This window comes from Anabrus simplex, chromosome 1 (genome assembly GCF_040414725.1).
Source record: "Anabrus simplex isolate iqAnaSimp1 chromosome 1, ASM4041472v1, whole genome shotgun sequence".
In the NCBI taxonomy this organism is placed as follows: Eukaryota; Metazoa; Arthropoda; class Insecta; order Orthoptera; family Tettigoniidae; genus Anabrus; species Anabrus simplex.
The window spans coordinates 1,357,786,728-1,357,807,186 of record NC_090265.1 but is presented as its reverse complement, the minus strand read 5'-3'; the positions used below and the strand labels follow the sequence as shown (position 1 = coordinate 1,357,807,186).

Sequence of the window (20,459 nt, the reverse complement as noted above, 5' to 3'; positions counted from 1 at the left end):
TTCGTAAGTTGTGTCAGTCGTTTCCAGATGTTTTCTCTGATACTCTTGGTGTTACTGACTTTATAGAATACAAGATTGAGGTTATGGATTCAGTCCCCGTTAGGTTTCCACGTTATAGGCTATCTCCTCCTAAAACGAAGGCTCTGAAGGAGATCATAGATCAGATGCTGAAAGATGGTATAATTCGACCCTGTAAGTCGGCGTATTCATCACCTATTTTCCTAGTTCCGAAACTCCAGGGTGGCTTCAGGCCTGTGATTGACTATAGTGCATTAAATCGGAAGGTGGTGTTACAATCTGTGCCCCTTTCCGATGTTCACTCTTGTTTCTCATGGTTTCGGAAAGCTAAGTTCTTTACCATCTTAGACCTGAATCAGGTGTATAATCAAATCCCTCTTGCCGAAGAATCCAAACACCTCACAGCTTTTGCCACGGATTGGAACTTGTATGAGTACAACCGTGTGCCTTTCGAGCTCGCCACGGGGGCAGCCGTGCTAACGAGACTGCTAGATAGGGTCTTCTCTGACATCAAGTTTGAATACTTATACCATTATCTTGATGATGTCGTATTTTCTGAGACCTTTGAGGAACACCTAGATCATCTGAAAGAGGTCCTTAATCGCCTTCATAAAGCAGGATTAACGGTGAAGTTGTCTAAGGTTGCTTTTGCTAAGCCTTCCATGTCATTCCTAGGGCATATTGTGTCGCCTGATGGTGTTGCTGTTGATCATTCTAGAACACAGGCCATCCGTGATTTCAAACCTCCTAAGGACATCAAAGGTATTGCCAGGTTCATCGACATGGTGAATTTCTTCAGGAAATTTATTCCCAACTTCGCTAACAGAGCGGCGCCCTTGAACTTACTCCGTAGGAAAGGCGTCAAATTTGAGTGGGGACCTTCTCAACAAGCCGCTTTTGAAGACCTGAAATTAGCTCTTTGTAATGCCCCTGTCCTTGCTATGCCTGATTTCTCGAAGAAATTCATCGTCCAAACAGACGCGTCGTCGTTGGCGGTGGCTGCAGTGCTTCTTCAAGAGACTGAACTCGGAAGGCGACCCATCGCCTATGCATCTAGGACATTATCAGCTCAAGAAGCCAAGTATTCCATCTATGAACTTGAAGGTTTGGCAGTCTTATTTGCACTAGAGAAGTTCCGCCTCTATCTGGAACATGTCAAGTTCGACTTGGAAACTGATAACCAAGCCTTAAGTTGGGTCTTAGCTAGGCCGCGTCATACTGGTCGTATAGCCCACTGGGCCATCAGGATTTCTGCCTTCCAGTTTGATGTAGGCATATAAGAGGATCTGAAAATGTTGTGGCAGACGGACTAAGCCGTATGTTTTCTAATGATGTGGAGACCTCTGAACAGGAAGACAGTTCTTCGCTTCCCGAGTCCATACCTCCTGGTGTAAATGCCATTCTAACTGATGCCCCCATGTTGTTTAGAGATATTGAAAAATATCAACGTGAAGATCCAGTGCTGGCTCCTATTATGGAAACCCTTTCTTCTGGGGAACATGTCATCCCTTATGTGTTGAGGAATTAGGTTTTATGTTGCCCGTCGGGGCATGATAAGAAGATGAAAGTTGTGGTTCCAGCTGTTCTCGTACCCATGATCTTCAAGTACTACCATGAGAGCCCATTAGGGAGGCATTTAGGCATCTTCAAAACCCGGGAGAAGATCCGAGAGATGTTCATTTGGAAAGGGATGGACGGCGAAATTCGTGAATTGGTAAAAGCTTGTAAAGCTTGTTTGCTTAGTAAGCCCACCTTGTCCACTAAGCTAGGGCTACTATCTTCTCATCAAGTGTCGCGCCCCATGGAACACCTCTACATCGACTATGTAGGACCCTTCCCCCAATCAAAGGGGAATGCCAACAAATTCATTCTCATGTGTGCAGATGGTTTCACAAGATTTTCCTGGTTATTTTCGACTAAGCTGGCTACCGCTCATTCCACCATTTCTTGTTTAAATACCATCTTTGCCTCTTTTGGTCCGTGCCAATACTTGGTTTTTGATAATGCTAAAGCCTTTACCTCCAATCTCTTCCGTAAATTCTGTTTTGACCTGTCTATATCACACGTAATTACTTCAGCGTATTATCCTCAACCATCTCTTGCTGAACGGGTCAATCGTAATCTGAGATCGGCGCTCATTGCGTTTCATCATGATGATCATTCCAGGTGGGTCACATCCCTGCATTGGTTGGCCTTCGCTTTGAATTCGGCGGTTCATGAATCTCATAAGTTCTCTCCTGCTTCCTTGATGTTTAAATTTGTGCCTAACACGCCGCTCTCTAACCTTTGGTCTCTTAGTGATATTCTATCAGAGACAATAGATCCCGATAATATTAGAGATCTTTGGAAGAAGGCTAAGGCAAATCTTAAAGTTTCTCTTGAAAAGGTTAGGGAAAGATATGATCGTGGACGGAGGCCCACCAATCTAAAAGTAGGAGATCAAGTCATGATAAAAAAACTTTGTTCCCCCGGGCAAGCTTGCTCCCCAGATTTCATGGGCCGTGCACCATTGTGGATTTCCTGACTCCAGTAACATTGTTGGTGAGCAATCCAGCCACCGAGAGGATCTTTAGGATCCATATCTCACAGATAAAACCTGTGTAGTATCCTTGTTAACTTAGTCATTAACATTTAACAGCAACCTGAAGGTTATATTTTTGAGTGGCCTTCTGCCCCAATTATGGTATTTTGTATATTGTATGTACGATCTTTCCCTCCGGTTTTTCTGCTGTCCATTTCCTTTGCGGCCATTACCAAGCCCCCGTCTCCTGCATATCCACACTTGTGGCTAAAATCTTCCACGCCGCCCGGCCCTCAGCATCACCAATAAAGATCGTACCACCAAGATGTCACCAACAACATCTCTGTCGCCGAGATCTTACTGCTTCAGTGCCCCGCAGCTGTTTGTCGCCGTACTGCCACGGAGGTGGGGTACGGGCCCACTCCACTCCCGTGATGTCTACCTGTGTACGGTGCGCCGGAGTCCATCTCACGGCATAGGCTAAAGTGCGGCGCAACAACCGCCAACTCATCTGGGGACTGTACATATACTTTGGATCTGCGGTGTCCTTTACGACGACTTCCCCTCTCATAGTAGCGGGAGAGGTGTCCGGGCGTCCTCACCTGGATGTTGGCAGCAGCGGCAGGTCTTGCCGTCAAAATTAGCACGTGTATTTCTAAGTACATAGCAACAAAGACTCTCTAAAGCTGAAGTTCAACTAGTTGCTATCCAACTACTTCGAAAAACAAAAACAATTTTTTTTTTTTCTACAATGTTTTCAAAATTCTTCTGTGTCACCCCTTGGAAGGACATTTGGGGGGGGGGGGTCTGTACCGGGAGGTACACCCCTATGCCGCACTTTTAAATCTTGCGCCAATAAAACCTCCTCTCTAGGAGATACACTGAACTAAAAACTAGACCTCCTTAAACTTTTCCCCAGAAGATGTTACTACTGTAATTTTTTTAATGGTGAAGTTGTGAGTACTGTGTGAATTTCAACTTGTTTTGTTCTTCAGGAAGTGTGGACATTCTCTTATAGATGTCTCAGCTAAAAAACTGTGATCATGCACCCTAGTGCGAAGTGAAGGAACTTTTTTGAAGAAATTTTGTACTCATAAGTTTTTTTCTTTACTAAATTTTGTTCATTCATTTGTGGGTTGGCAGTATTGATCTTTTCTTTCCGCCAGTTTTTGAATTTAGCCAATCCAGAATTTCGGTAATTAATTTCCGACCAATCATGTATTTCTTCTTCGATTTTGAGTGTAACTTTTTAAGTTGACCAATAAACACTGTGGGTGTGTCTTGATCATTCATGAAAGGTCTCGAACCTTCCCCGCGGGTTAATAAACTGCTGATTTTCACGTCTCCTAGCCAGCTGATCAGCATCTAACTAAGTGTGTGTAGCAGGTCTTCAGCAAGGTAATGGCCGTTTAACATCTTTATTTCTTGCTAACTCAGCAGTTTAACCCCCGGGAAAGGTCCGAAACCTTTACAATGTAACCTGCTTTTCTATGTAAAAACTTCATAAAATCTGTAACTGTAATTCGGGGATAGAGAGTGATTTACCCTCTCGAAGTCCCCTTCATTTTGGTTTGAGGTGACTACGTTTTGGTAACTGATTTTCTTCTCTTCCTTAATGTTTTAAATTTCTTTCTTATATGGGTCACCTCCATAGTTTGGGAATAGCCCCTGTTTCCTCGGCTTGTGCCCGTTAGGTTTTAAGAAGCTAAATCCCTCATTTTGTATTCGAGCCATTTATTTAACTGTCATTTCTTTTTATATGAAAGCCCTGTAGGTTGGGTAAGAGATACCCCTGTTTCAATTTGTAAGATGGGCCATGGAAGGCCAGAAAGTGTAAGATATTTTTGGTGTTGCCTTGACTAGGCTTGAAAAACTGAGAGTGTGTCCGCTCTTTTCAAGTATTTTAAAAGTGCCTGTAGGAGGCTTGACATTGTAAATTAGGGAGCAAGTGCTCCAGGTATTAGGGGTTTTCTGCCCTTTGTAAATTTATGCTCCTCTGTAAAGTTTGATCTGGAAGCTCAAAAATTGTAAAACTAAGGGCTTGTAGCCAAAGTGTGTTAAAGATTTGAAATCTTGGTTTTTTTCTAAATCTTATTTTTTAAATTGCTATGTTATTGTTATCTCACTACGTGAGAAATTGTTGCTTTTTGAAAATATCTCCTTCCATTTCAGTTTAAATTCTTTCTTGACAAAGTAGTTAGACCCATTCACCCCGGCACCTTCTTTCACCTCTGCTGATCCACCAATCACGGTAACAGTAACCATTATAATATGCGTTGTTGCGTATAATGTCTAGCTCTTTGTTAAGGTCCGACTTCGACATAGGGACATTAAATGCGTGGTTCACTAAGCTATTATAAGTGGCGCGTTAATGGTTAAGAGGATGTACAGAATCTTGTTTAATTGTTGTAGCAGTGTGCATGGGTTTCCTATAGATTTTATACTTAAAAGAAGAAGGGAGCCTGGTAATAGTTAAATCTAAGAAATTGATGGAACTATTAACTTTGGATTCTAGTGTAAATTTGATGTCATTATCAATTTTATTGAGATATGTTAGGGTAGTAGCTGCGTTGGTAGAACGTTCATCTAAAATGATGAAAGTATCGTTTGCATATCAGGAGCAGAAGTGTATATTATTGAATTTTGCTTCTTTATCTATTTTAATATTTTCTGGAAAGTCATAATATATTTCAGCTAATATAGCGGAAGCCAGTGACCCCATAACTAGACCGTCTTGTTTGTACGCTGTCTTGTCGAAGGTGTAGTAGTTATTTTTAATTAACAGCTTCAAAATGGAAATAAAACTGGTATTTCTGGTTGCCAGCATTTTGCCAGGAAAGAGTTAGCTGGAAAATTTATAATGTCCAATAACGGACCAATTATAGTGGTATTATAAATTTACTCATTCAGAACAAATATTTCTGGTTCCCTATGGGAATCAACATCTTTATCATTTGATGGCCAGGCAGGCAGGCATCAATTTTTGAAAATGAGACAAAGTCTCTCATAGTGCATTGGCACTGCTGGTGGCTCCAAGTAGCCTACGCAGTGGCCTCCACGGTATGTACTGGCCATGTGTCTTGATAGGTGTGCTATTTACCAACTGATGAGCCTAACTTGGCACACTGCAGTGTAAACACTGGCAACCAGGAATGAGTTAGCTGGAAAATTTATAATGTTCAATAATGGATTAACAATATTGGTATTATAAATTTACTCATTCGGGAAAAATATTTCAGGTTCCCTATAGGAATCTACATCTATATCATCATTGCCACTACTATCAATATAATAATGGCATGTGGCCTCCAGAGAGGCCTGTTGCAGTACGTTTTGAGTAGATGGCCTATGACCTGCATATCTGTGAGGACGGGGCTGTTCCTAAGATGATTTCTAATGTTGAAGATATCATAATCACCCGGCCCATGAGCCAGATGAATTACCCAGTTAAGCTTAAATTCTCCTACGTGGCCAGGAATTGAACCCAGGACCCCTTGGACCAAAGGCCAGCATGCTAACCATTTAGCCATGGAGTTGGACACTTCTATCACTGACTGTCTTATATGTCTACACAACTCAAATACAGTAACACTTGAAGTACATACACAATCATTTACAATTGATCTGTAAAGTAGTATCGGTATGGTAGCTCACTACATCAACAATTGACTGTCAGCACATTAGTCTACTAAACTATGATTGATCTGTTATAGCAATATCAACACTGCTGAACTATGGTAACATCACCAACTTACTTGCACTCCTGTACAACTCTCTTATTTTATTTATTTTGACTTTTCCGAAAGGACAAAGAACACAGAAAAGATCAATTTTAAAAGTAATTATGTGGAGTAGATTACATAATGGCTGGTTAGTACATTTAACATGTTGTTTCATAAAATTTTTTGAAAGATATGGCTCTTCAGGATTTGGGTTGAATATTTCAATGCAATCACTGCAACTTCTCTTATTAATGCCTGATCGAGGTTAAGTAGTTATATAATGGCCAGTCACATGAAAACTGAACACCCGCTACAATGTAACCGTGGAATGGTTTTATTCAAAAGTACTTACCAGAAGCCTTCATACATTTATCCCACTGGGAGATGATATGATCAATTCCAGTTTTATAGAAAGAGGTAGGTTGCTGATGGATCCACAACAGTGAAACCTTCGTCGGATTGGAAGTATGGGGCGAGTATTATCATGCAACATAATTACTCCATCCGACAGCATTCCAGGGTGATTTGACTTTATGATGCATTGCAGTTTATGCAAAGTGTCTTCATAGCGCTGCATATTGATTGTGGTTCCACGCTCAAGGAAGTCAACGAGCAGAGAGCCCCTGCAGTAAAAGAAGATGATCATCATAACTTTACCAGAACTTGTATGAACAGCTTTGGATATCTTTTGGCAGGGAGAGAATTGCGATATTTCCATTGTTGGCTTTATCATTTACTCTTGGGCTGAAACTGGTGTCACTACATTTTGTCCCCTGTGACGATACGGGACAGAAACACATACTCTTCCTCATGGTACTGCTGCAAATGACTCAGACATGATGCCATTCTGTCAGTCTTTTGTCCTTCCGTCAGTTGATGCAGAACCCACTGCGCGCAAATTTTGCAGAAATGCAAGTGATCTTTGATAATGGCATGCACAGAGCCAACCAGATGTGGAAGGTTCAATAAGACCTTGTCCTTCTGTTTCTTGTCCTCCATGGTGTGTAGATGGTCTATTTATAATATCAAAGCAAACTTTTTCTCGAGAGTGGAAACGGTGGCCTCTTTTATGTTACAGAGGCATACTCCTAGATCCTCCATGAAAGTAGAACTACTCTCCTCAACCCGTTTTATTCTGCCTTCCATTTGTTCAACCTGTCCTAATCTTGTTATAAGGTCAGACATTTGTTCTTTTAAGTTAGTATTCACTTGTGAGATCTGTTCTGAGATATCTATTAGCTTGACCATAATGGCCACGTATGGTCTGTATTGACTTAATTGTTACAGTTAATAAAGTCCAAGTTCTGCCTTTTCAATACTGTAACCGCTACAGACTACACAGCATCAAAAATAATAGTAATAATAATGATAAAAAACATAATAACTAAAATTTAAACTTCATGAGATTTGATAAAGTTAAACGAAACACCCACACATGATAAATACATCATAAACAATGTCGAGAGATAAATACCAGGTTAACCAACGTGACAACGAAAAGAAAGGAGATGGAAAGCAGCCTGGAAACCATACGAGGTCTATGAAAGGTAGTTCATGGTGAGGAAAACTAGATTAACGGTGATCCCTTTCTGAACACTCAAATTTACTGATCATTAGTTCAAATTAAAGCACAAAACAAATTAATTAACAGCCAAAATAACATGTAATAATGTATGTGCTAGAGCACATACATTATGAAAAACATTTCTGCCTTACTTCTCCTTGAAACAACGTTTACCTAAAATGTTGACAATCAATCATTGAATTATAGACGATGGCAGGATATTTACATTTAAAAAAATTGAAATCAACGTAAAAATTACAACATGAAATTAAGGAAGGGTCCTGTTGAAACATTTACTAATGACAGAAAGCAGCAAAATAATAAAATTTAACGCAGAGGCCAGTTAGGTTGCAGCCTTTCCTAAAACACTTCAGTAAAAGGCGCATAACTCTAAACTGGCATACGTTAAATTTATACAGAATTACTGGAGGCATCCCTAAGGAGAAAACTCATTACAAACTACTTAAAAGGTGTGAAAACAAAGTAACATTTACATTAGATAAGAATGTTCAAAACAAGAACAGGGGATTACCTCCGAAAACAAGGGGGATATGACTAGCCACGAGGACTAAGTCATTTGAAGTAAAAAAATTGGCGAATGGAAGACACCCTGGGCAAACTCTGGTGCACACCGGGGAGGGCCGGTAGTCTCAACACAGGACAGACGGAGGGGACCTCTGCTACCTTCACTGTTCACAATTTAAAGACGATGGAAACAAGCTTGGCTCTGGCCAAGTCGCCAGAAGCCGGAAATGGGACAATCAGGAGATAACCAATTAGGGCGTGGGAATTACACTCGCAGTTCTTACAATCACCAATAACAAACTTCCTTATTCTAGCTTATCCTAAAGCTCTTCTAGAAAAAACTTTTTGCTGAATCAGCATATTACCGGATATGAAGAAACTACTGGAAAAGACCTCTTACACGTGTCAGTACACCTTGTCTCACAAGTTATTACCTTAAAATCTACAAATACTAGATACACTGTTATTTACATTACAAAAGTTTACACAATAACCAAATTATCATTTAGTAGAGTTGCAGATTAATTAAATAACACTAAATATCTTTACATTCCCAAATTAAATTCACTGTTCTTGATGTACAGGAGATAAAATAAGACAACTTTCCAAAAGTTCTTCTTTGTCCTCATCCAAAATGGTAATTTTAAATACACTAGAGTCCCGTTAATCCGAACCCGGTTAATCCGAACTGAAATATTCAATTTTTAAAAAAATCCTTATCGAAATGAAAGAACGTATTGTAGAATGAATATTTACTTGCATTTTATTAGTCATATTTTATTGAATAACTTAATGTAAACATAATTACACATCATAAACCATCAATTACTGGTCGTTTATCTTTACAAAGTCTGTTAGTTTCTTTTGCCGTAGTGATTGGAACCTACTCAAAGATGCAGTGTTAAACCAGCATCTCATAAACATCACATCAGTGGGTGTAGCAGCGGAGTGTTGCTCGACGTGTTGTACGGCAAGTTCTAATTAATTAATGTTATTTGCTTTACGTTCCACTAACTACTCTTTTACGGTCTTCGGAGACGCCGAGGTGCCGGAATTTGGTTCCGCAGGAGTTCTTTTACGTGCCAGTAAATCTACCGACACGAGGCTGACGTATTTGAGCACCTTCAAATACCACCGGACTGAGCCAGGATCGAACCTGCCAAGTTGGAGTCAGAAGGCCAGCGCCTCAACCGTCTGAGCCACTCAGCCCGGCTCGGCAAGTTCTAAGGCGGCCGCGGTATCTGAATGTGACACTAGTTCATTGTGGTATTCTTTGTCGTCACTCTGTTCCTCATCAACTCCACATTCTTTCTCCACCATAGCTACAATTTCTTGGTCTGTTTGTAATTGATGACAGTCAGCTTCCACCCACTCACTAATGTCATTTTCATTGTCGTTTTCTCCTCTACGGGTTAACTACCCTACTGTAATTATATACAGTATTTTATTAATGTAACTGCTAAAGAATGGACATTTCAAATCACAGTATGTACTGTACTGTATTGTAGAAACCATTTTCCCCAGACGTTTGAGGCACTGGCCTTCTGACACCTACTTGGCAGGTTCGATCCTGGCTCAGTCCGGTGGTATTTGAAGGTGCTCAAATACGTCAGGCTTGTGTAAGTAGATTTACTGGCATGTGAAAGAACTCCTGCAGGAGAAAATCCCGGCACCTAGGCGTCTCCGGAAACCGCACAAGTTGTTTTATTGTCGTTTTATCTGCATTCTGTTAGGACATTAAACATATTAAATAATGTCTTAAAATGCATGTGATTTCATCCAGAAGCTGAAGAAGAGAATTTAAAGTTTCTCGAAACATGTACTTGTGTGTATATATGAAAATGATAGTTTAGATATATAATACATTCTGAATTTTATTGACAAGGTGGAACTTGGACATTGTTAACTGTAATCTGTTCTGAGAGTTGTGAACTTTGTGATTTTTGTTCCTGGATTTGTGAAGAACAAGACTGGAGTTGTGAATTTAAAGCCTAGACCACAATCATTATGTTAGCGAACACAGTTTCAGTGCTTACTGCCTTTTCTGACATTAGATGCTCCCTCCTCATCGTGCTAGATGTAAAATTCATCTGGATTTAATCCATCGGCAATCAGCTATTCTTAGAGTCCTATAATTAGGTCTGATTTTAGCCGGTGGTGGGAAATTCATGCTCCAAAAGCTGTTCCTTTAGCTGGCTGATTGTGAAGTCTTTGAAGAACGCCTTTATGATTTCACTACCTTAAAAGTCATCACACAGAATACTTCAAATCATTCTTGATGACCTCAACATGAGTAGCACACTTTATGTTCATAAACGATAGTCCTGTTATGGTTGTCAACTTGACATAGCTTCAGCGATGCAGTTACAAATAACACCACTACTGCTATCACTGATTGCCTTATACGTATACAATGAACACAAATACAATAACCCTTGAAATACATACACCGTGATTTACAATCAGTCTGCGAAGGAGTATCAATATGGTACGACTGATGTATGATAGTTCACTGCATCGAGTGACTGTCAGCACATCACTCAACTAAACTACGATTGCTCTGCTGTAGCAGTATGAATTCAGCTGAACTACGATCACATCACCAATCGACTTATATCTCTGTACAACTCTCTTATATAAATTCTAGCTAGGATTTGGGATAATTATTCTGCTTTCCTAAAACATAGTATTATTACAAGATACCTGGAAGAATCTATCGTAACATTGGAAGGTCTTCGTAAGTCCTGTTCTAGAATTGTCTTGGAATAAGTTTGTCACTATGGCACATAACCTAAAGATATTTACAAACACCTAGAATATTATACAACCTGTCATTGGTCATGAAGATTCCAGAGCTCATTTACATTAACACATATTTCAGGGGGGATTTTCCTGGGCAACTTGGAAAATGCAGAAGATTATTTACAAGTGATAAACATGATGTAATCTTAACTCCCCTTGAGTAGTATATATATAACCAGAAGTTTCTGGAATGGCTTTGAATGCATCAAAGGTTATTTACAACCAATAAATGTAATCTAGCCTATAATACATGAGTTATATATGCATAACCTAACTTGCATCAATGTTAGACTAAATTAGATTGTACAAGTTGAAAATATTTATTTACTTGAGTCCAGAGTTCCAAAATTATTAATTTTATGTTGTTAAAATGAAGCCATAATTTCCAGTGTTGACTCATGCTTTTCAGTCTGTGCAAACACAAATTGCAACACTATAGCATACTTATAAGAAAATGCTATTAAACACATACATCTTCATTTCCACCAGTCATCATACCTATGTATGTATGTTAGTGAGATGCCCTTTTGTTTACCATGTTAAAATCATCATACACATTCATAATGTAATGTTCTACAGATTGCATCACTCAGTTGAACAGACTATCACTACCTGTGCTCAAGGTTGCTTGATTAAATAATACATGGTTGATATTTAAAAGTACTTACATGTAAATGATTTTTTGTCACTAAATTTATAAAATTATATTGAATTTCAAATATTTAGATCTTATCAATTAACATAATGTTGTGCCTTCTGTAGGTGGTGTACATTAAAAGCCCATATCAAGACCTGGTTTGTTTTTCACCAAGATGGCTTTGCAGTCAAGTGATAGGGCAGTTATTATCTCTAGACTTCATGGCTCAAGCTCGAGTCACAGGATGTTATACTGTGGATGACTTCCAGGTGGCATTTTCTGAGTGTGATGCTTTGGACATGCTCCAGGTCCTAGAAGCTCTACAATTATGTACACAGGTAAAATGATTTGAAGTTTACTCTTTTAAAAAATTAATTTGTCTTACATCTTGAAAATATGTTTACACTTGTGTTTCAGTGTGAGAATGACGATGAACTTGAGTTTGAGTTCCCATGTTACAACTTTGTTGAGACTCTAGATGGTTTATGGGATGGAAGTGATCCTAGGTATGCAGATCCTGACAGCTGTTATGGAGGTGTAAAACTCAAATCGCCTCCAGACACATTTCATCTCATTCACAGCATCTTTCCTCGCATTCAGGTTGGTATAATGATGTGTTTTTTGTTATTTATAGCCTTGTAGGTATTTATCGACACAAAGATATGACTGTTTCCAGGTTCAACTTCGGAGGGCCGTGCAGAGTCTAAGTGATCCTGACAGTGATCTATATCAGTGGTATGAAGGATCTAAGTTGTGTTCAGGACTAATTGAAAGCTTAATCACATTGGAGGAAGATGGAGAGGCAGTGGAGATGAAAGTACGAGGGCCACCTGGTGCAGAGTTGGCATGTTTTTATTTTATGGAGGAGTTACTGGGCATAGTTGACCAAGTAAGTCTATTAGTGAGATGCCCGCATGTAACTTTTTTCATAAAATATTTATTATTTAGTGGTCCTTAACATAGCTAATTTACCATGTTAAAATACTCCTACTCATTCATATCTTAATGTTCTACAGGTTGCATCACTCAATTGATCAGACAATCACTATAATAATTAATAAATTAATGCCGTATGGTCCACCTTTCTCAATACTATATTATGCAATATTATTGAATTACGTTACTAAATACATGTAATACGTCTAATAAGGTTTGGGCCTTAGGCAATGCAAAACCTGCCATGGGTAGAGGCTCTTCCACCAATACTTCTTGCCGTAACTGTAGGTCGACTAGGCATTCCTCTAGGCAGTACCCACATAATACTTCAGGCTCTGGACCTCCAGGCAATAGTAACTCTAGATGACTAACCACCAGTTCTGATGGCAAACCCCAAAGTGTGGCTTCTTGTTTGGTCTGTCATAACTGTACCTTGGAGGATGATTTACCTAATTCTGAAGCTAATGATTGGTCCCAGTCCAACTCTAGTGCTCACTTTTTGCAATCTTGTGAGATGTCTGCCATACCTTCTTGTAAATTACCGTACTTATGCATAGAGGTAAATAACGAACCTGTCTGTGCGTTACTAGACTCTGGGAGTAGTATCACCTTGATGAGCAAGACCTGGTACGATTCGATGAAAACCGTTTGCAAGGTACCAACATTAGAACCCGTGTCCTTAACCTGCCATACTGCTAATTCCAACTCTTTGAACATTGTAAGATCCTTAGATGTCAAGATAAGAGTCTGTGATTTCATATGGAAAATGCCAGTACAAGTGGCAAAAGATTTATCCTGTCAGTTCACATTGGGTGCCTTTTTTATTGCTAAAACTGGCATGAATTTGGACCTGCAGTTCAACAGATTCCATTTTAAATTTTCTGCTAGATTTTGAGCTGTGTGATCGCTGCCTTGTCACGTTAATGCTGTTCCTGAAGATACTGGTGAACCCAAAGCTTTTGATTTTAATCATTTACCCAATGAGCAAGCCAACCAACTTAGGAAACTCTGCAATAAGTTTCCTGATGTCTTTACTGACATGTTAGGTGTCACCAATGTTATAGAGTACGCACATTTTCAACTGAGGAAAGGGCACGAAGATCGGAGCGTCTGAAGAAGTACTGGGAGGACCGCAAAGCCCGAACAATCCCTTCAAAGAGACCTGAACGACGGACTGACTAAAGTGATCCTATGTGGTCATAAAAGAAGAAGAAGAAGAAGAAGAGTACAAAATTGAAGTCACTGATAACATACCTGTTCGCTCTCCTCCGTATCAGCTGTCATCTCCCAAAATGAAAGCCCTTTAGGCCATTGATCAAATGCTCACTGGTGGTGTGATACACCCTTCTGAGTCAGCCTATTCTTCCCCCATGTTTCTGGTCCCTAAACCGCAAGGTGGGTATCATTTTGTTGTTGACTGTCGGATGTTGAACTGTAAGGTGGTCCTGTAATCTGTTCCCCTTCCTGATTTGGACTCTTGTTCTTCTTGGTTTGCTAATGCCAAACTTTTTACTACCTTTGATTTAAATCGGGCATATTACCAGATACCTCTGGCCAAGGAATCCAAGCACATCATAGCTTTTGCTAACGATTGGAACCTCTATGAATTTGAGCGCATTCCATTCGTGCTGGCGACGGGAGCTGCTGTCCTTACTCGGTTACTGGATTATGTTTTATCTGATATTAAGTTCAAGTTTGTCTATAATTACCTTGACCATTTAGTTATCTTCAGTGAAATCTTCGAGGAAAACCTTGTCCATCTCAACGAAGTCCTTGAAAGACTGCATAAAGCAGGTCTAACCCTTAAGATTACCAAGGTTTCTTTCGCACAACCCCAGATGTCCTTCTTAGGCCTTGTTGTGTCGGAGAAGGGTGTCTCAATCGATCAGTGTCGTTCTGCCGCCGTCCAAAATTTTCCCACGCCAAAGGATGTCAAGGCTATACTATACTATACTATACTATATATACTATATATATGTGTATATAGTATAGTATATAGTAAACTATATAGTATTGTATGTATATAGTATTATGTAAATTTCACCCACTTAGCACGTGGCTTGTATTGAATAGGTGTTGATAATAGAATAAATTATTTTTGTGATAATTTGCTTACAAGCATTATTTGTCGTAGCACAGCTTGTTTTATCCCAGATCATAGAGATAATCCTGGGTCAGTCCCAGTTTTTCAGCATCCGTTTTGTTACTAGTAAACTATGTAGTGCAAATGGAAAGTGTTTTTTTTTTTAAGACTTTATTGGTGAAGTACTATATAATGTTTTATTTATTATGACCTAACCTGTACTGTTATTTGTAGAGCATAATATAACGTGATGACCTAACCTGTACTGTGTAAGTTTGGTAACATGTGCATTTTAAATACCGGTAGTAGAATTCTGTTCTATATTTCCTGGAAGGATCCAGAAAGTCACATGAATTAAGGAACAGGGTGTGTTGTTTTGTGGGTAATGTATTCTAGAAAATATTTCTGACTGTTCTGGAAATACGACATTCGCGATCAGGCGTATTCTAGAATGTTAGTCAAAGTTCGCGATCGAAAGTAAGGTTGTGATTGGTGAGTCTAGGTGGCAATAGGGAACTCGTGCATGCTGATTGGCTGCCTCCAAGGCCGGAATTTTGTATATAGTGAGCGAGGCAGTGTTCGAATTAATTCTGTACCCTGAATTCTGTCGGCCTTGGTCTATCTGTCTGCGAGCCGCCTATCTGGTTGACGTCTCCCGGTTTCCGGGATGGCACTCTCCTCGGGTAAGCACTCTTGAATTCTGTTCCTGCTAAAATTTCCATAATGTTCCGATTTGCTTTTCATACAGGAGTCTGCCCTAACCTCGCCTAGATTCACCAAATTAGTTACTTATGACGCCTTAGTTTTTCAGCTGGACTTACCTGTTTGTTTCCGAGGCATTCCTATTTCTTGTTTCACTAAAATATGTAGATTGTAGTTCTGTATCACTTAAGGTATGCTAGATTTTGGATAACCTGTTTCACATCACTGTAAATTTGCATTGTACTACTGCATTGGTAACTAGATGTATAGTTGATTTAAAATTTGAATTTACACTGCTACAAAATAAGCTATGTATATCACTCAACTTATAGCTAATAACTTGGAATTGTATTTGGAATGTATTTGTAAAATTATTTTGTAAATAATATTTCTCAAATCTAAGGATCACGGCGATTTATTTCGGAATCCGCTATCTAAGCCATGTCCATGCCTTTGGTAGGTTCCCAGCCCTTTTCATCTTCCCGGTTTGTTGTTCACTAGTTGGCCCACTGAGCTTGATAGCTGCAGTCGCTTAAGTGCGGCCAGTATCCAGTAATCGGGAGATAGTGGGTTCGAGCCCCACTGTCGGCAGCCCTGAAGATGGTTTTCCGTGGTTTCCCATTTTCACACCAGGTAAATGCCGGGGCTGTACGTTAATTAAGGCCACGGCCGCTTCCTTCCACTTCCTAGACCTTTCCTATCACATCGTCGCCTTAAGACATATCTGTGTCGGTGAAAAAAAAACTAGTTGGTCCTACATACTGTACATGTTTTTGTTGGAGATTCGCGTAATGCCAGCTAATGTTTTTCCGAGTGTGTAGTGATTTCTGATATTGTGCTCTTACCTTCCCCTTTTAACTGTGTTTGTGCCTTGTTTTGGTGTTACCACTGTAGTAGAGGTAACACGTTTCACCAGACTTTCTTGTGTGGTCAATCTTGGATGAGATCTTGACTTGGACTGATACCAAATGCAGGCATACCATACCCGCTAGGCACATACGGGGAGGGCGAGCAGAGGATGGAAACATCACCGCACAATTCTACCGTAAAGTTAAAAAATGTTACAAGTCAGATTTTGACAAAGGTAATACTGCGCAACAGATGATAATGTCTCCAATTAGCAACAATATCACATTAACATGAGATCAAGAATATTACTAACTAGACAGGTTGAATAAAGTAGATGAATGAAAAAATTTCCACTGCACTAGGCAGGTTGTCAAAATAAAATAAAGATGATTCCTTTTTTATCATATTGTTACCATTTGTTGAAAACGTAACAGACCAGTTGAATTAGTCCTCGATCACAGATCAAGAAGTTTTATTCAGTTTTATGAACCTTGTATCCTGGGAGTAGGAAACACCAGAATAGTTATTAAATGTAAAATTTAATATGGTTATACATTAGAAATTACTTTCAGCAAAAAATGTATGAGGAGATTAACTTCTACAATTGTGATGAAATCCTAATTTTGACAGCTCTTCAAGAAGTACATTGTGATCAAGCTTATCAGATGTAAAGATATTTGTCAAGGCTATCAAAAACACTGAACAAAGTTTATCAAATTGCTTGTCATGGATCTTTTTGGGTAGAAATCATACCCATATTCCATTATATAGTGCTCTCATTTCATGAGGACACGTAGCATCAATTTGCGGCCGGCCGACTTCTGCTTTCCCGACTGCAAGATGGAAACCAGGTATGCAAAATGAGGAAACTAGGTTACCCTGGCTCCCACTTTTTGTATTTGTGCTTTAAGCGGGGAGCATATTCCATTACTACCGATTAATCGAGACAGTTAACAACACAGAATAATATAAGCCCAAAATACTGTTCCGGTATACAGGTTTATTACTCATTTATTTCAGATACTATTGAAAATAATGACCTTTCTTCAGTAAGACACCTCAAATCATTTAAATTATTTGCCACTTTCAGTAATTCCACTTCGGTAGGAAACTTACTGCTCACACGAATGGTTTACCGATGAAAGGGCTGAAATATTAGGGATAAAGTTAGTTTGTGATAATATGGAGCAGGTGGGAATTATAGGAACATATAGACCTAGAAGAGAGGTAAGAGACATGGAAATATTTGTGAAACTAATAGATTATACTCATAAAAACAATAATAATGATATTGTAATAATTGGGGGAGATCTAAACTTGCCTGAAGTTGAATGGAATGGAGCAGCAAGCGAAGCCCATGAACAGAAACTGGCACATAAGTTACTTCGGGATGGTGGATTTACACAAGTAATACAAGCACCAACTTGTCTCAGTAACTTACTACAGGGTGGCGCACTAATAGTTGACACATTTACTTTTAGAATAACAACTTTATTTTTCATAGAACACTAACGAAAATTTAGACACAGGTATCTTGGACCCTGGAAATACATTTCACTATATCACATGTTCAGTGTGGCCTCCACTGCTGCCGACAACCTCTTCGGGACGAGTACGCATTTTTCTGACGACTTTGGGGCCACAGGTCTTCATGAATTTCACTGCAGAGCTGCACAATCTGAGCACGCATTTCCATGCCACTTTGAGGTCTTGTCTGGTTTTTCTGTAACCCAAAATCGCACGTTTTGTTTATTAACTGCCCTGTTGAGATTAAAATACTGTAGGCTTCATCAGAGAGCCAAGTGTTAAACAGTACTTGATCTTTATCTTGGGTCCATAAAGCGTACTGCAATCTCTTCTGCCTATGAAGATCTGTTAGCTTGTGTAATACAGTCATTTTGTATGGGTACAATTGAAGGTCACCGTGTAACATTCTTTGAACTGAACTGCGCGATATTCCACTTTCTCTTGAAGTTCGCCCTGTTGCAGCGATGTTTTCAGGAAACCGAACTGCTGGTGCACGTGGTCGCTTTTCTTCCTTCACACTGCCTTGTTCTTCAAAGTTTCTGTATAAGCGAAGGATCGAAGGATAGTGTTCCTTGCTGGTGTCCACCTAGTCTGAAATACAGCTCGAAATTTTATTTGTGGCGCCGTAACACTTCTCGATTCGCAATAAAAGATTACTGTTTTGGCGCGCTGCTGAACGGATAGTCGGCCGTGGTTGGCCATGGCAGAAGGCTCACTGGAATTCAGGCATTTGGAGACAAAGCAGCATTGTCACCTCCACAGTTATTTCCATGAAACAGGGAAGCTGTGCATGAAATTTGAACAACATAGTATATAAGATGCATTTTATATTTGCTTTTCAAATGTGTCAACTATTCGTGCGCCACCCTGTAGATGTATTCTTGGTTAAACCATGGGAAATTGTTTATAATAGTGAGGTAATTGAAGGGATAGATGACCATAAGACTGTAGTAATGGATATAGGACTGGTGCCAAAAAGGCTTAATAAGAGAGAGGGTCACACAAGATAAGAAATTGTACAGAAAAACTAAAGTTAAAGAATTCAGGACTTACCTTAAAACACAATTCAATTGTTGGATAAGTGAAGGGAGTAATGTGGATACACTGTGGGCAAACTTTACAGGAATTATTTGGGAAGGAGAGAAGAGATTCGTACCTGTTAGGGAGGGTAAAATGACCTCAGACCCTGTTTATTATACAAAGGAAATAAGGAAATTAAAAAGAAAATGTAGAATAGTAAACAGGAAAATCAAAGCGGGTAGGGAAAATAGAGAAACTAGAAAACAGCTAATAAGGCAACTTGATTGGTGAAGAGGGAAGCAAAAGAGAATTACATGAATGGCATACTTCATGAGGGTAATGACCATAAAGGGAAATGGAAAAAGCTGTTTTTATATATATTAGGAATCAAAAGGGAAAATGAATCCAAATTCCCACAATGGTGAGAGAAGGGGGTGAACAGTTTTTAACAGATAATGAGAAAGCAAATCTATTTAGTAGGGAATTCATAGATTCAGTAGAAGATTGTCAGGAGTTGGAAACCGGAACAGAAGATCGAGAAGGAGAGACACATAAGGGAACAAGAAGCTTCTCATTCACAAATGAGGATATTTTCAGAGATATCCAACTGCTTCAGCAAGGAAAAGCAGCATGGAGTGATCGAGTTACTGGGGAGGTATTAAAGACAATGGGGTGGTACCTAGTGCCTTATTTAAAATCTTTCTTTGACTATATCATAAATAATAGTGTAATACCAAAGGAATGGAAGGAATCTATAATAATACCAATTATAAAGGAAAGGGTGATAAAAAGAATCCTGAGAACTACAGACCAGTCAGCCTGACCAGTATAGTTTGTAAAATACTGCAGAGGTTAATAGCAAAACATAATAATTGGTTCATGAGGAGCCAGTATGTAGAAAGAAATTTTCTTGTGAGGCACAGCTGGTGGGATTTCAGCAGGATACATCAGATCAGTTGGATTTGGGAGGCCAGTTGGATTGTGTAGCCATGGACCTTTCCAAGGCATTTGACAGAGTGGATCATGGAGTATCTATGTAGGCCTACTAGCAAGATACCCGAGCTTCGCTACGGTATTATAATGAAATTTATAATTGAATGCTTAACGTTTTATATATAATTCACCGAAGTTCGTGATCTAACTTGTTTTCTGATAGAATCCGCCAAAATTCATGATCTGACTCGTTTTCTGAGAGATTACGGCAAAATTCCTCCCATTTTTCAATCTTTCTTTCCAGAAATCGATTTCGTACTTCCCGGGCTAGGTCCAGGTATTCCAACCTGCCAGTTGGGTCTCTAAATTTTTGCCATCTTTTCCTATAAGCATTTTAATGTGGATCATATCTTTGAGGAGATCCGGTGTGGTGTCGTCTTGGGTACCTTGGCAGTACTGAACCCGCGGCCGGACTGCAATTGTAGTCATTACGCGGCCAGGACCCGTTCCCAGCGCGGTCTGCACATTTTGACGACAGTCCAGAACATTATTATTATTATTATTATTATTATTATTATTATTATTATTATTATTATTATTATTATTATTATTATTATTAT

At 39.4% G+C, this 20,459-nt stretch overlaps 1 protein-coding gene across 1 annotated transcript in view; it reads left to right on the top strand.

The window, feature by feature from the left end:
- LOC136859016 (death-associated protein kinase 1) overlaps window positions 1–20,459 on the top strand; it is a 1,193,585-nt gene that overhangs the window by 531,397 nt on the left and 641,729 nt on the right. Inside the window, exons 19-21 of the mRNA XM_068225494.1 lie at window positions 11,915–12,127; window positions 12,207–12,389; window positions 12,466–12,678. Of these exons, the coding sequence (XP_068081595.1) occupies window positions 11,915–12,127; window positions 12,207–12,389; window positions 12,466–12,678 (609 nt within the window). The remainder of the gene's footprint in view (window positions 1–11,914; window positions 12,128–12,206; window positions 12,390–12,465; window positions 12,679–20,459) is intronic.